Source organism: Panthera tigris, chromosome A2 (assembly GCF_018350195.1).
Source record: "Panthera tigris isolate Pti1 chromosome A2, P.tigris_Pti1_mat1.1, whole genome shotgun sequence".
NCBI classification, from domain to species: domain Eukaryota; kingdom Metazoa; phylum Chordata; class Mammalia; order Carnivora; family Felidae; genus Panthera; species Panthera tigris.
This window is the reverse complement of record NC_056661.1, coordinates 52489955-52506601: the sequence shown is the minus strand read 5'-3', so window position 1 is coordinate 52506601 and position 16647 is coordinate 52489955. Positions and strand designations below refer to the sequence as shown.

At 38.0% G+C, this 16647-nt stretch overlaps 1 protein-coding gene across 6 annotated transcripts in view; it reads right to left on the bottom strand.

The window, feature by feature from the left end:
* Positions 1–16647, bottom strand: part of ATG7 (autophagy related 7) — a 250881-nt gene that overhangs the window by 119434 nt on the left and 114800 nt on the right. For 3 of the 6 annotated variants that reach the window (XM_042979515.1, XM_042979517.1, XM_042979516.1), the window contains exons 18-19: positions 9422–9544; positions 4072–4293 (exon numbers count right to left, since the gene is read on the bottom strand). In XM_042979515.1, the coding sequence (XP_042835449.1) occupies positions 4129–4293; positions 9422–9544 (288 nt within the window). In that variant the 3' untranslated portion in view covers positions 4072–4128. Of the gene's footprint in view, positions 1–769; positions 1487–4071; positions 4294–9421; positions 9545–16647 lie in introns of those variants that run through there. The other 3 variants (XM_042979518.1, XM_042979521.1, XM_007075457.3) reach the window with 3 other exon arrangements.

The following is a 16647-nucleotide window of genomic DNA, read 5'->3' as shown; positions in this document are numbered from 1 at the left end:
TCCCAGGGATACAGGTGTGCTGTTTCAAAGGGACACATGCACCCCCATGTTTATAGCAGTACTATCAACAATAGCCAAATTATGGAGAGAGTCCAAATGTCCATCGACTGATGAATGGATAAAGAAGGTGTGGGGAAGGAGAAATAATATAAAAACAGAATGGGAGGCAAACGATAAGAAACTCTTAAATACAGAGAACAAACTGAGGGCTGCTGGAGGGGTGTTGGGTAGGGGGATGGGCTAATTGAGTGATGGGCATTAAGGAGGACACTTGTTGGGATGAGCACGGGGTGTTATATATAAGTGATGAATCACTAAATTTTACTCCTGAAACCATTATTACACTCTATGTTAACTAACCGGAATTTAAATTATATATATACATATATATATACGTACGTATGTATATATATGTGTGTGTGTGTGTGTGTGTGTGTATATATATGTATATATATGTATATATACATATATATATATACATATATATACATAAAGAACAGAACTTCACCCAAAATTCCCTATTTGGATGGCAACATGTTAAGAAGGCAAAAAGCTGAGTGGAGGGCTTTCCTCCATGGAGCCTTCTAATACCTCATGGGTAGAATGTAACTATAATTTGGCAGCTAGATGGGCTACAAAGGACATGGGTCTCTGTCCAAGACCCCTTCATTAGGAAACATAACACTGCAAAAACATTTATGAGGGGGGTATTTTTAACGTTGCAACTGAAGATAAAATTAATATACCACACATATTTCTCATTTAAACATCTTTTTACTGCAGCCCAGTCTTCCTCTTGTTCTCCAAGATCTATCACCATCCTAACTCTAATACCATTCAATCATTTCCACTCATTTATTCCATTACCTCAAAATCACCCCGAAGCAAACTCATTTTGTAAGTCTGATCTGTCTGCCCCTCGCCCCCATCACCACTATCCAGTCCCCACTCTGCACCTTGCACCTCAACCGCTTCTCCAACAGAAAACAAACTGGTGATTTGTCTGTTAATCTCAATCTCAATAGCACTATGATTACACTAGTAACCTAGACTGGCATTCATCTGGGGCTATTTGATGATGGAAGAAAAATGGGTGCAAACAATTGGGTTGCATTAGCCAATCTCACTAAATCTGGGTGAATCTGTCTTGAATGTATCTTCTAATCCATTACTTCTCTGTTCCGTTTTATGAAAAGAAAGGGATTTGTGGTCTCAGGTAGGATCAGCTTTGCACTCTTCCTTCATAAAGGGTCTGTATTTTGGGAGACAGACCACAGATGTTAAAAGGTTAGGAGATTGTTTAATAGCATCAAAACTTTTCTTTAATGAAAGGAGAATTATCTTGCTACAACATAGATGAGCCTTGAAAACATCAGGCCAAGTTAAAGACAGCAGACACAAAATGCCCCATATCGTTTGATTTCATTTACACGACATGTCCAGAATAGGCAAATCCATGCAGAGAGTACAGTAGCGGTTGCCAGGCCTGGAAGGAAGGGGGAATGAGGAGTGACTGTTGAGTGAGTACGAAGTTTGTTTCTGGGTGATGAAAATGTTCTAAACTTAGTAGTAAGAGTAGCACAACAAGTCTGAATGCACTAAAAACCACTGAATTGTACACTTTTTTAAAAGGTAAAGTTCATGGTATATAAATTACAACTCAATAAAGCAGTTATTTAAAAAAGAACACCTTGGGGCGCCTGGGTGGCTCGGTCAGTTAAGCATCCGACTTTGGCTCAGGTCATGATCTCACGGTCCGTGAGTTTGAGCCCCGCGTCGGGCTCTGTGCTGACAGCTCAGAGCCTGGAGTCTGCTTCAGATTCTGTGTCTCCCTCTCTCTCTCTCACCCTCCCCCATTCATGCTCTGTCTCTCTTTGTCTCAAAAATAAATAAACATTAAAAAAATTTTTTTAATTTAAAAAAGAACACCTCATCTGATTTCAGATAATTCTGGCTCCAACTGCATGCTCATGATTCTGAGTAACACACTAAAGACTCTTAGCCTCTGAGACCTTTATTCAGCCTAGAATGCCCTCCTCCACTTCCCTTCTCTTTCCCTACTCTTTTTATTTTATTTTATTTTATTTTTAATTTAATTTTATTTTATGTATTTATTTATTTTGGGGAGAACACAGCGGGCAAGGGGCAGAGAGAGGGGGACAGAGGATCCAAAGCAGGCTCTGCACTGACATGCTGACAGCAGTGGGCCCAATGTAGGGCTCAAATCCACTAACCACAAGATCATGACCTGAGCCAAAGTCAGATGTTCAACTGACTGAGCCAGCAGGTGCCCCATCCCTACCCATTTTTATTTTTAAAGATACCCTACTCATCCTTTAAAATAACTGATGATGTAGTACCAAAATCTATAAAGAACTTATCAAACTCAACACCCAAAAAACAAATAACCCAGTGAAGAAATGGGCAGAAGACATGAATAGACATTTTTCCAAAGAAGACATCCAGATGGCTAACATGAAAAGATGCTCAACATCACTCATCAGCAGGAAAGTACAAATAAAAGCCAATAAGACTCCACCTCATACCTGTCAGAATCGTTAAAAGTAACAACACCAGAAACAACAGGTGTTGACACAGGATGCAGAGAAAGGGGAACCCACTTGTACTGTTGTGGAAAGGCAAACTGGTACAGCCACTCTGGAGAACAGTATGGAGGTTCCTCAAAAAAACCAAAAATAGAACTACCCTATGATCCAGCAATTGTACTACTTGGTATTTACCCAAAGGATACAAAAATTCAGATTCAAAGGGGTACATGCACCCCAATGTTTATAGCAGCATTGTCAACAATAGCCAAACTATGGAGAGAACCCAAATGTCCATCGACTGATGAATGGATAAGGAGGTATATATGTGGTACATATATAAAGTAGAATATTAATTAGCCAGCAAAAAGAATGAAATCTTGCCATTTGCAATGACACAGATGGAGCTAGAATGTATTATGCTAAGCAAAATAAGTCACTCAGAGAAAGACAAATACCTTATGATTTCACTCATATGGGGAATTTAAAAAACAAAAGAGGTGAACATATAGGAAGGGGAAATGAACCACAAGAGACTTAATGATAGATAACAAACTATGAGCTGACAGAGGGAGGTGGGTGGGAAATAGGCTAGATAGGTGATAGGTACTAAGGAGGGCACCTGTTGTGATAAGCACTGGGTGATGTATTTAAGTGGTGAGTCCTGACTTCTACTCCTAAAACTAATATTGCACAGTATGTTAACTAAAATTTAAGTTAAAAAAATTATAAAAAGCCAGATGAGAAAAAAAAAAAAAAACTAAAAAAAACCCCTAACTGGTGATGGATGTTAACTAGAATTATTGTGGTGATCATTTTGGAATATATACAAATATCAAATCATTACATTGAACACCTGACACTAATATAATGTTGTATGTCAATTATCACTCAATAACAAATTAAATTAAAAAAATAATTAAATTTTAAAATTTAACTGCAAACTTGTTTCCTTATATATAAAGCTTTCCTTGGCGTGCTACTCCCCAGGCAGGAGTAACTGCTCTCTGAGCACTTAATATATATAAACGGCTAAAATACTTGTGATGATATTAGAATGCACTATTTACATCTGTTTCTTATATTAGACTATGAGTTCATCTCATTAACTTTCGTATTCAGTTACCATCACAGGGCTTTGCTATCAAAATTTTTAAAGATGTTCAGTAATTCTTGTCATAAAAAACAGTATTTGTACAAACACATATTTTATAAACAATATATAAAAGTATACAATCATATATAATTATCTGGTTGAATCTTTTGCAATTTGAGTGTTGAAGTATAAAAACAGCCCAAGATGAGAACTGAGCATTCTTGATTGCATTGCTAAAATAAATAAATTGGGACGTTTTCATACAGGATGCAGAATTTTGTATTTTCATTACTCAATACCTGTTAATGCACTGGGAATCAAATATATAAATCAAAACTCTACCTCCACACAGATATGTATATATTTTTTGATATATATGTTTATTTACACATACATATTTTTCACAGTAATGTAAAATAATGTAAGGCAATGAGTTTTCTTGTTATGAGGTCCTCTGCTGAGCACTACCTTAAAACACAGTCCTATTTAGAAGAGTGAAATACATAAAACACTTAATAACAAACATAAAGGAAATAATCCATAGTAATAGTAGTCGACTTGAACACCCCACTTACACTGATGGACAGATGATCCAAACAGGAAGTCAACAAGGTAACAATGGCTTTGAATGACACACTGGACCAGAAGGATCTAACAGACATATTCAGAACATACAATCTTAAAACAGCAGAATATGCATTCTTTTCAAGTGCACATGGACCATTCTCCAGAACAGATCACATATTAGGCCACAAAACAAGTCTCAACAAATTAAAAAAAAATAGAAGTCATACCATACATCTTTTCTGACCACAATGTTATGAAACCAGAAATCAGTCACAAGAAAGAAATCTGGAAAGAGCATGAACGCATGGCTTTAAATAACATGTTACTAAACAATGAATGGGTCAACCAAGAAATCAAAGAAGAAATTGAAAATTACATGGAAACAAGTAAAAATGAAAACAACAGTCGAAATCTTTGGGATATAGCAAAAGTGGTTCTTTTTTTTTTTAATGTTTATTTATTTTTGAGAGACAGAGACACATCATGGACAGGGGAGGGAGACACAGAATTGGAAGCAGGCTCCAGGCTCTGAGCTGTCAGCACAGAGCCTGATGTGGGGCTCAAACCCGCAAACCATGAGATCATGACCTGAGCCAAAGTCGGGTGCTTAACTGACTGAGCCACCCAGGCGTCCCCAGCAAAAGTGGTTATAAGAGGGAAGTTTACAGCAATACAGACCTACATCAGGAAGCAAGAAAAATCTCAAATAAACAACCTAAACTAACACCTAAGCTAGAAAAAGAACAAACAAAACCCAAACCCAGCAAAAGGAAGAAAATAATAAAGATTAGAGCAAAAATCAATGATAAAGAAACTAAAAAAACAATAGACGAAGTCAATGAAACCAGGAGCTGTTTCTTTGAAAAGATCAACAAAATTGATACATTTCTAGTCAGACTCATTAAAAAGACAGAGGGAGAAAGAGAACCCCATTAAACAAAATCACCAATGAAAGAGGAGAAACAACCACCACACCACAGAAATATAAACAATTGTAAAAGAATATCATGAAAACCTGTATGCCAACAAATTGGACAACTCAGAAGAAATGGATAAATTCCTAGAAACACAGAACCTCCCAAAACGGAAGCAAGAATAAACAGGAAATTTGAACAGACTGATTACCAGCCATTGAAATAGTAATCAAAAACCTCCTAACAAAAAAATACAGGACTTCACAGGTGAATTCTACCCAACATTTAAAGAAGAGTTAATACTTATTCTCAAACTATTCCAAAATATAAAAGAGGAAGGAAAACATCCAAATTCACTCTATGAGGCCAGTATCACCCTGATACCACAACCAGAAAAAGATGCTACGAGAAGAGAATTGCAGCCAAATATCTTTCATATCCATGAATTCCCAACAAAATATTAGAAAACTGAATCCAATACATTAAAAAAAAAATCATACACCACAATTAAGTGGGATTTATTCCCAGACGCAAGGGTAGTTCAATATCCACAAAAAATCATCCACATGATACATCACATCAATAAGAGAAAAGATAAAAACCATATCATCATTTCAATAGATGCAGAAAAAGCATTTGATGAAGTATAACATCCATTCATGATAAAAACAAAAACAAAACCCTCTGCAGAGTAGGTCTAGAGGAAACATATCTCAACCTAATAAAGGTCTCCTATTAAAAGCTCACAGCCAACATCATACTCACTGATGAAAAAACCAGAGCTTTTCCCTTAAGGTCAGGAACAAGACAAGGATGCCCACTCTCACCACTTTTATTCAACATAGTACTGGAAGTCCTAGCCGCAGCAATTAGACAACATAAAGAAATAAAGGTATCCAAATTGGTAAAAAAGAAGTAAAACTATTTGTAGATGATATGATATTCTATGTAAGAAACCCAAAAGAGTCCACAAAAAAAAAACTACTAGAACTAATAAATGAGTTCAGTAAAGTTGCAGGACACACAATCAATGTACAGAAATCTGTTGCATTCTTATACACTAATAACGAAGCAGCATAAAGAGAAAATAAGAAAACAATCCCATTTAGAATTGCACCCAAAACAATAAAATCTCTAGGAATTAACTTCACCAAGGAGGTCAAAGACTCTGAGAACTATAAAACATTGATGAAAGAAATTCAAGATGATGCAAAGAAGTGGAAAGACATTCCATGCTCATGGGTTGGAAGAACAAATATTGTTAAAATGTCTACACTACACAGAGAAATCTACAGATTTAGTCCAATCCCTTTCAAAATACCAACATCATTTTTCACAGAACTAGAGCAAACAATCCTAAAATTTATATGAAACCAGAAAAGTTTGCAAATAGCCAAACAATCTTGAAAAGAAAAGCAGAACTGGAGGTACTACAATTCTGTATTTCAAGTTCTATTACAAAGTGCAAGTAATTAAAGCAATATGGTACTGGCATAAAAATAGACATGAAGATCAATGGAACAGAACATAAACCCCAGAAATGAACCCACTATATGGTCAATTGGTCTTTGACAAAGGAGGCAAGAATATACAACGGGAAAAAGACATTCTCTTCAACAAATGGTGCCAGGAAAACTGGACAGCTACATGCAAAAGAATGAAACTAGACCACTTTCTTTCATCATACACAAGAATAAACTCAAAATGGATTACAGAACTAAATACAAGACCTGAAACATAAAATCCTTGAACAGAGCATAAACAGTAATCTAAGATGGGATGTAGCAACATTTTTCTAGATAGGTCTCTTGGGGCAAAGGAAATAATAGCAAAAATAAACTGTTGGGACTACATCAATATAAAAAGCTACTGCACAGCGAAGGAAACAATCTACAAAACTAAAAGACAACCTAATGAATGGAAGGATTCCAAATTCCAAGATAATGATTCCAAATTCCAATACTGGAAGGGTTATTAGCTCAAGAGCATCATTTAAATGGAGAATATCACCTAGAAAATACCTTTGGGCAAAAACCAACAACAGTGTTTGTCTCTAGGAAGGAAACTGGGTGGTAAGGAACAAGTGTAGAAGATTTCCTTTTCATGCAGAATAAATTTCATATAAAGTACATTATTTAACTATAAAATTTGTATCCTGATTCCAGCTAACCATCACTATTAAGAAATGCAGGCCTCAGCACACCAGATCTGATTTTTCAAAGAAGTTAGAAATGGGAAAATTTAGATTTTTATGTAAAACTCACAAGTTTAAAATTTTTTTTTTTAATGTTTATTTATTTTTTGAGACAGAGAGAGACAGAGCATGAACGGGGGAGGGTCAGAGAGAGAGGGAGACACAGAATCCAAAACAGGTCCCAGGCTCTGAGCTGTCAGCCCAGAGCCTGATGCGGGGCTCGAACTCACGGGCCGTGAGATCATAACCTGAGCCGAAGTCGGACGCTTAACCGACCAAGCCACCCAGGCGCCCCAAAACTCACAAGTTTTAAATGTTGAGTTTATTCAGGATTTAACACACAGGGCAAGCCAAACAAAACACACCTGCAAGCCATATCTGGCTCACAAGCCAAACAGTCTACCATCTCTAATCAAAAGTTTGATGTGTGGCTTATGATTCCAAACCTATAAATATAATTTAATGGAGGAAAACTTCAAAAAGCAATCTCAGGCTTGTGGATGAAGCCATGTCCCCTGCTGCCCCACCATCTATTTAGTCACTATTGCTCTCTTAAACTTCCCCTTCTCTTCCTTCTTTGAAAAGGCTATTAATGCAACTCAAATGCAAAACAAGCCAGATTTTATCAAGGAATCTGTCCATTATCCTAGCATCTGCTCTGTTTTAAAAGGTGAGATTTGGGGTCAATTTCAAGTTGCAATTCATCTAGCCAACAAAAGAGAAGTATATGAATTGTTTCTATCTGGGTAGAAATATTCCCCCAGCCAACTAGTCAAACAATTGCATGGTGGAAAAGACCTGTAAGTTATTTTTCCCTTATCATCAGGCAGTACAGTGCTGCTCAAAGGATAATACAGTGGCCATGACCACCATAACATTCTGAACCTTCTGGGAACCAATCACAGTTCTGGGGAAAATCTCAAAGTCTCTTAAAGTTCAGCAAAGATTCCATTCATCTTCTGAGACTGAAGCTGAGAGACTCTGTGTGGGTCTAACTATTGGCTGTAAGTTGGATACTGTATCTACTGACTGCCCAGAGGATACCATGGCAAGCAGTGCTCAAACTCAGGACCCCCAGATCGAGTCACGTGCTCTTCCGACTAAGCCAGCCAGGTACCCCAGAACTGATTTCAGTGTTAAAAGTCGTATTAGAGATGTACTATCTTGCCTCTCGGGTGTGCCTACAACTCTCACCTCAGTCTGTTGAGAGTGTCAAAGGATTGGACGCTGGCAGTTCCACCCTTATTCAAGGCTAGCCCCAGTCTGCCCAACAGCAGCTTTAGTTTGCCACCAGCTAGTCCAGTACTGGGCCTGAATGTCTACTCAGTGACCACTGGGGCCTGTCCCAACAGTGAAGACACACAACCCCGGGCAAGGGTGGGAATGGGGTGGTAATCAATAAATAGGACTATAGGACTAAAGGCCTCTTTGCAAGTGTTCCACTCCTGCAGGACACAGACACACAAGGTTTTCCTTATGTAGCTTGTGGAAATGCTAAGACAGGCCATTTTTCCTAAGAACTTCTGAAGAAGTTAAGGAAATTAAGGAAAATTAACACACACATATTGCCCTATGATCAAGCAAATTAAGGAAAGTTAAGGAAATTAAGATTTGCAATACATTCTAATTGACAAGCAAAGCATAACTATCAGGTTGTGACCGGAGAAGCCATTCACGGTAGGGTTTGGTGGCCTAAGAAGATGCATCCAATCATGAAATAAAAGCCAGGCATATTCTCTCTGAACATGGCCAGAACCCAGTCTTCCCTGTCTTACATTTTGAGCTATGGACATTAGAGCCAACTCTCCAATGGCTACAGGCATGGTGTTCTTCAGAAAGGACGAGAGGTGCCTGAAAATCAGTAAGCTATACTCCCTTTAATTATGTACATTGGGCACCTACTATACAACAATCTGCACACATGAACATACAGCAATTTCAGAAGGTCCATTCTCCTCTGATAACTAGCAGACTTATTTAGTGATGTTTGTTCTAAGGGAAAAAAAATCCTAATTAACCACTTCCTTACTTTTCCATAAATCTGAATATCAAGTAGGTTTCAAACACATCAGTCCTCAGTACAGAAAGCTTGCTTTATTCTTACCTCAGCAGCTTGGGTCTCTTGATGCAGCAACGTGAGACCGGTCAAGTCTTCTAAGAAGGAATGTGAAGAATTAAACACCTTCGCTAGGAAATTAAATCCTTCTCGTTCATATTGATCAAGAACCTGTAAAACATTAAATTTTTTTAAAAAGGGTGTTGTAGGATTTAAAAGCGTATTATAAAATTTTCACTTCTACAAGCACCTATCAAGAATGAAACTAAAACTAGAAATTAAATATGAGGATAATAATGTAATCTGGTGGGCAAACATTGGGAGGACTTAGTATTTACCATTTTCCCCTTCTTAAAAAGAATGACAATATCATCTTCCAATTCAGATGATAATTTTTCTCAAATAAAATGTAAGTTTCATGCAAACTTACTAAAAATTCTAGAAAAGCTATGGTTACCTGATTCTAAATTTCACTTCTTAGGAAAAAAAAATTACTGGCCAGAGAAGAACCAAGAAAAAAATTAAAAGGGATAAAGGAAAAGAGGGACCAATGGATGGGAAATGTGATCTACTGGCTAGCCATATGTTTTTAAATAACAGAATAGTTTAACAAGGTAAAAATAAATTTCACCAGGCATGTCACAACAGAGGATATCCAAATGGCCAATAAACATATGAAAAGTTGCTTAACATTACAAGTGATTAGGGAAACGAAAACTAAAACCACAAGGAATTCCTACTTTAACCCACCAAAATGGCTAAAATTAAAAAGAAGTTACCAAGTACTGGCAAGAATGTAGAACAACCAGGATTTTCACAGGAATGCAAAATGGGAGAGCTACTTTAGAGTCTTAACACTTACATGCCCTATGATCAAGCAATTATATTCCTAGATATATGTACCAATAACAAAATGTATTCAGGTATGCATCAGAAGACCCAAAGTGTCTATAGTAGCACTATTTATGATAGTCCAAACTAGATCCTACTCAAACGTCCATCAATAGTAGAATGAATGAACAAACTGGTGTATTTATGCAATGGAATACCACTTAGCAATGAAAACAATGATATCTACATGCAACAACAGAGATAACTCTCACAAACATAATGTTAAACAAAAGAAGAGGGAAGCAATATGTACTGTATGGTTACATTTATATGTATAAAATTAAAAAAAAAAGAACAGACAGTGGCAATGAGAAAGAATGAAATATGGCCTTTTGCAGCAACGTGGATGGAACTGGAGAGTGTGATGCTAAGTGAAATAAGCCATACAGAGAAAGACAGATACCATATGGTTTCACTCTTATGTGGATCCTGAGAAACTTAACAGAAACCCATGGGGGAGGGGAAGGAAAAAAAAAAAAAAAAAGAGGTTAGAGTGGGAGAGAGCCAAAGCATAAGAGACTGTTAAAAACTGAGAACAAACTGAGGGTTGATGGGGGGTGGGAGGGAGGGGAGGGTGGGAGATGGGTATTGAGGAAGGCACCTTTTGGGATGAGCACTGGGTGTTGTATGGAAACCAATGTGACAATAAATTTCATACATTGGGAAAAAAATTAAAAAAAAATAAAAAAAGAACAGACAAAAAAATGAATCTAAGTCAGGAGAGTGGTTACCCACGGAGGAACTATACATAGAAGGGGCACAAGGAATACTATTTGTTTCTTTATCTGGATGTTGGTGTACTTTGTAAAAAGCCATCAAGTACCTTTTTGTATATATATTTTTCTTCAATAATAAGATTAAAGGCCCACAGTCTTGACAGGGGAACAATATGAGTTCTTAGAAGGAAAAAAAAAATGATTATCATATTTAAAAATTCAAAGATCACAGGAATTGTAAAAATTAGAAAGGAAACAGTAAAGCTGAATATCTCAGAAATTGTGTCAAAACTCAGAGGAAATAAAGAGATGAATGTATCAAAAAGATAGCAGACACTGAAGAGAAATCCGAGAAATCAATTACACATGAATAGAAAGGCTGGAAAAGCAGTAATACTAGAAACAGAAAAATGGGGGGGGGGGGGAATAGATATATACCAATCATTATATTTTCACTACCCTAAAAATCCCCTGTGCTCTGCCTAGTCATCTCCCACCCACCCCAGCCTAACAACCACTGACCCTTTTACTGTTTCCATAATGGTGCCTTTTCCAGACTGTCATACAGTTTGTGGCCCTTTCAAATGGGCTTCTTTCACTTAGTCACATGCATTTAAGGTTCTGCCATGTCTGTGCACGACTCAATAGCTTTTTTTTTTTTTTTAGTGGTAATATTCTTTTGTTGTATGTACCACAGTTTGTTTATCCATTCACCCACTGAAAGACATGTTGGTTGCTTCTAAGCTTTGGCAGTTGTGAACAAAGCTGCCATAATTAATTAATTAATTAATTAAGTTTACAAATTCATCCATTCAGAAATAAAAATGTATACACTCTTCGATCCAGCAATTCCACTTCAAAGACCTTTCACACAGATACAGTTGTCCATGGGCAAAAAAAAAAAAAAAAAAAAAAGAGATCACCGTGTAATGATGCTCACTGAAACACTGCAGCAACAAAAGATGAGAAGCAATGACTCTAATAGGGGGCTGATTAACAAAATTATGGTGTATTTACAAGCAAGGGCATAGTCTAGATCCATTAAAAGAATGGAGTAGCTCTAGAGTATTGATATAAACCTATTTCCAAGACATATGGATATATTAAAAGCAATGTACAGACCAAGCATCTAGTATTAATGTTTTTGAAATAAAGGTAGAGGAGGAAAGAGGAAGAAAGGGAAATGTGACCTGTGTGTATGCTTGTTCATGCATATAAGATCTCTGGAAGAATACACACATACAACTGGCATCAAGTAGTTGCCCCTGTAAATTCTTTTATACCACTTGAATTTTTAAAACCAGGGGCATGCGTGACTTATTTAAATAATAGTAAAATCTCTATTTCCCCCCTAATGCTGGAGGAAGGTCGTGCAAGAGGAAGAAAAACTCTAAAGCCTGATGAAGTTGGAGCAAAGAGGGGAGCCCTCCTTCAGCCACAGGAAGTAAAGCAGCTGTAGTGGTGAGTTAGGAGAGTAGGGAACTGGGGGCTGACAAGTTCTGGAGTCTGACAGGAGGCAGCACGGTCATCTGCTGCCAGAGAAGGGGATGAGGTGGACCACAGAGCTTGAGGAGGGTGGTGATGGTCTGGCACAGCTGCGTGGGGAATGTGAGAAAGGAAGTGGAGGCCCCTGCTCAGGACAGAAAATAGAAGTTTGGGGGGAAAATGTGGTTAAGGACCTATGTAAGCTTGGGGACAGGATAAAGGTACCACAGACGTCAAGGAAATCAAGGGGCTGCTGAATACCTATGAAAGAAGCCAAGGAAGGTTAACCTAAGACCTGCAGGGAAGAGGTACAGAGGGATTACGGAGGAGCAAGGGGTGACCAGAATGCCTCAAGGCACACAAAGCTGAGCCTTTGGCTGATTAGCTCCAGTAAATTAATCTGACCACCCTATGCCTGGATAAAAAGGCACTTGGTAACTGAATCCCTCAGGAAAAAAGAGATTGCTTATAAACCAGAATTTTATCTTAGGAAAAATGCATGAAAATTAAGTGATCTTTTTCAAAATGATAAATACTGTGGTGCTTAGTGATCACTTATTTCTAAACGAATAAGCTCACCAACTAGGTATTTTGTGCCAGGTGTGCAGTAAGGTAAAAGAAGAACAGGTTGGAAAAATGGACAAAAACTTTGAAAAAAAACCCTGGAATAAGTCCAGAGACGATACTATGTTGGACCTTAATTAACCTTTCAGATTTCAAGCCCATGTTTCCACAGATAATTCGCAGTGCTACAAATCTGAAAAGCAGAAAAACTAACAGCAAGAGCAGTAGGAGTGAAAGCCTCCCCCATAATCAGGATGTACAGAAAGTTAAATGCTGAAACGTTATTCATAGCTCTGGCTTCAAAAATATGTGGAAAAACTTAATCCTCCAGGGGCATATTTAATCATGCAAGGGTTTTCTAGTATTCCCTTTATGTGCTGGGAAGTTAATCTGTGTTACGAGTATAAGCAGCTTATAAAAGGTACAAGGATATTTTCCCCTACAAACAATTTGACCTTCTTAAAGGGATTTGAAAATGTGTTTTAAATTACCCCCACCCCCAAAAAGACACCATCACAATGAATTTGAGCACTGCAACAAACTACACAAAGCATATTGCACCTTCTAAGTAAGAATACAGGGTCCTGAGAAGTGTACACATTACATTTTGATAGGTTATAAATACTGTAAAGGTGCTGGGGGAGTTTGCTAAATAGAGAAATAAGAAAGACTTTTTAAATATACAGATATGGATCCTTTCCTGATAAACATGATTATCCTCACCTAACTGTTTTACAGGCCAGGTTAGCTTTACTGGTGACATGCAGACAACTGGACAAAGATGGTAGAATCTTTTTTTAAAAATTCATTTATTTATTTATTTTGAGATAGAGAGCACGAGTGGGGAGGGGCAGAGAGAGGGGGGAGAGAAATCCTAAGCAGGCTCTGTGCTATCAGCACAGGGCCCAATGCGGGGCTCGAACTCACGAACTGTGAGATCATAACCTGAGCTGAAATCAAGAGTCAGATGCTTCATCAACTGAGCCTCCCAGGCACCCCAAAGATGGTAGGATCTCCTCTTAAGACATGGTTTTAGGAGTATCTGTTCTCTCGCTGAGATTTTCTGTCAACTCTTTACTAGACCAAACCCATACCCCCTAGCTAGGCACTTAAGTTTCTCCAGAACACTCCAATTTGGGACAACTCTCTAGAGAATGTCTTTCATAGGGTCTAAGATCTGACAGCACCATGCAACGATTTACATTTCATGAGAAGAAGAGATTCATGGCTTACAACTCTTGTCTATTCTTAAATAAGGATATGAGGAACTAAGTACCTGACCCCCCAAAAATAGCTTATGTATTTTTTTTAGCTTATGTATTTTCATGCAGTGTCTACAAATCACTTATTTAAAGTCTCTGTTGTTTAGAAACTATACTTACTCTAAAAGATTTTAAAATATACATGTGTCCTGGGTGCCTGAGTGGCTCAGTCAGTTGAGCGTCTGACTTGGGCTCAGGTCATGATCTCACAGTTCGTGGGTTCAAGCCCCGCATCTGGCTCTGTGCTGACAGCTCAGAGCCTGGAGTCTGCTTTGGATTCTGTCTCTATCTTTCTCCCTCTCTCTTAAAAATAAATAATTGTTAAAAAAAAAAAAAAAAAAGAATATACATGTGTCCTGATTTCTCAAATACTCAGGGAAAGCTAGCCCAATATTCCAGACAGGGTAATAAAAGAGTATGGCTGGGAGCCACCAAGACTTTTAATTCCCATCCTATGAGAATCCATAAAAGAAGGGTCAAAACACTCCCATCTGAGGTTCAGTCACCCAGTAGTCTGCAGAGGCTTTGCTCCAAGTTGAGGGCAAAACCTTCTGTTTTCCAGTTCTGGTGCTAAGAGGGCCCTTCCAGCGCAGAGAAGCCTCACTTTAGATAATGAGCTGGAAGCATCACTAAATAAGACCAGGAAACCGCCTCATCAGTTTCTGTCTCTTGATGTCTGGGATTCCTGTCAAAATAATAAAAAAGAACCAAAGAAGAGGGAAAAAAAGTTCCGGTTTCAGCAGACCTTAAAGCTACTGTCCCACCCTCACTGCTCCCAGCTCCTTTCTGGTTCCCTCTTGGTGCTACCCACTGAGAGTGACCTCCTGTCTTCCCCATCAAGGGAGATCTTTCACTTCCATCAAAATTCAGCTCAAGTACTAGCTCCTGCAGCAAGTCTTGCCTGATCAATTCCACTCTCTAGGATCTTTTCTTCCCTTTTATATTCTGACCTCACTCTCCAGGACACACTAAGTTGCCAAAGGGATTGAAGGAAATGCTCTGTTTCACTATCCCTGGTAATCAAGAGTTGATGGCATTTCCAACTATCGGCCACATGTTCAGTAACTTTGTTTCTGTTTCTATATATGTCAGTGATATAGAGCAAATGACGGATGAGAAACAGCTTCATATGGAAACATGTAGCTATCAATCTAACTAAATTTGCTGCTGTTAACTTCCTCTTCCTCTATTGGACACAGGCAGGATTTAGAAGGCCAAACTTCAAAAAAAGAAAGATCTGAGTTCAAGATATGTAATTGTATTACTAGAATACCAAAAATATAGAACAAGTCTCTATCTCTTTCCTTAAAGTCACTGTATAGTGTATAATCTTAGGCATCCAAATGCAAAATGGGTACAACTATAATTTAGAGGATGTGGGAGAGTTCAGGTCAAAACAGCAAATAGTATCAACATTGAGATAACCGATTATGGAATAGAAGTCCCAACACTTTACTATTTTAATTAAACTTGTTATGGTATAACACATAACTGCATTTAAAAAATCAAATATTACAGGGACGCCTGGGTGGCTCAGTCAGTTAAGCAGCCGACTCTTGATTTTTGGCTCAGGTCATAATCTCACATTTCTTGAGTTCAAGCCCCACATCGGGCTCTGCATTGATAGTGAGGAGGCTGCTTGGGATTCTCTCTCTCTCCGTCTCTCTGTTACTCCCCCACCTGTGCGTGCTCTCTCTCTCTCTCTCTCTCTCTCTCTCTCTCTCTCTCTCAAAATAAATAAATAAACTAAAAAAAAAAAATCAAATACTGGAACACTTGAGTGGCTCAGTCATTTGAGCGTCTGACTCTTGATTTCAGCTCAGGTCACAATCCCAGGGTTGTGGGATCAATCCCCGCATTGGGCTCTGCACTAAGCATGGAGCCTGTTTAAGCTTAAGATTCTTTCTTTCTCTCTGCCTTTCTCCCCCACTCGTGCTCTCTAACATTAAAAAAAAAAATTATAAAACCAAATATTATATTTTGTTTTTTTTTTCCACATACCAAAATCACAATTCTGCTCGAGTCAACTGGGCAGAAGAAACTAATAACTGGGAATTAACACATAACTGGGAGTAATTTGGAAACACTGGGCAAAACACTTCACCTTTTTGAGCCTGTTTGCTCATCTCTAAAATGGGGATGCCACTCCATGCCTGTTTCCCTACGCACTGAGATACAAAAAGGATTTCATGATGCCAATTACTGACAGAGAATGCTTTATGAAGAGAAACAGAAATGTTACGCATTTATTACTTTAACAATGTCATTATTGCCAAATAAGGCTTGATAAATATAGAAAATATGTGACAGGAAGACACACAGAGATGTCATTGATGATAGCAGAGTAAGGACCTCT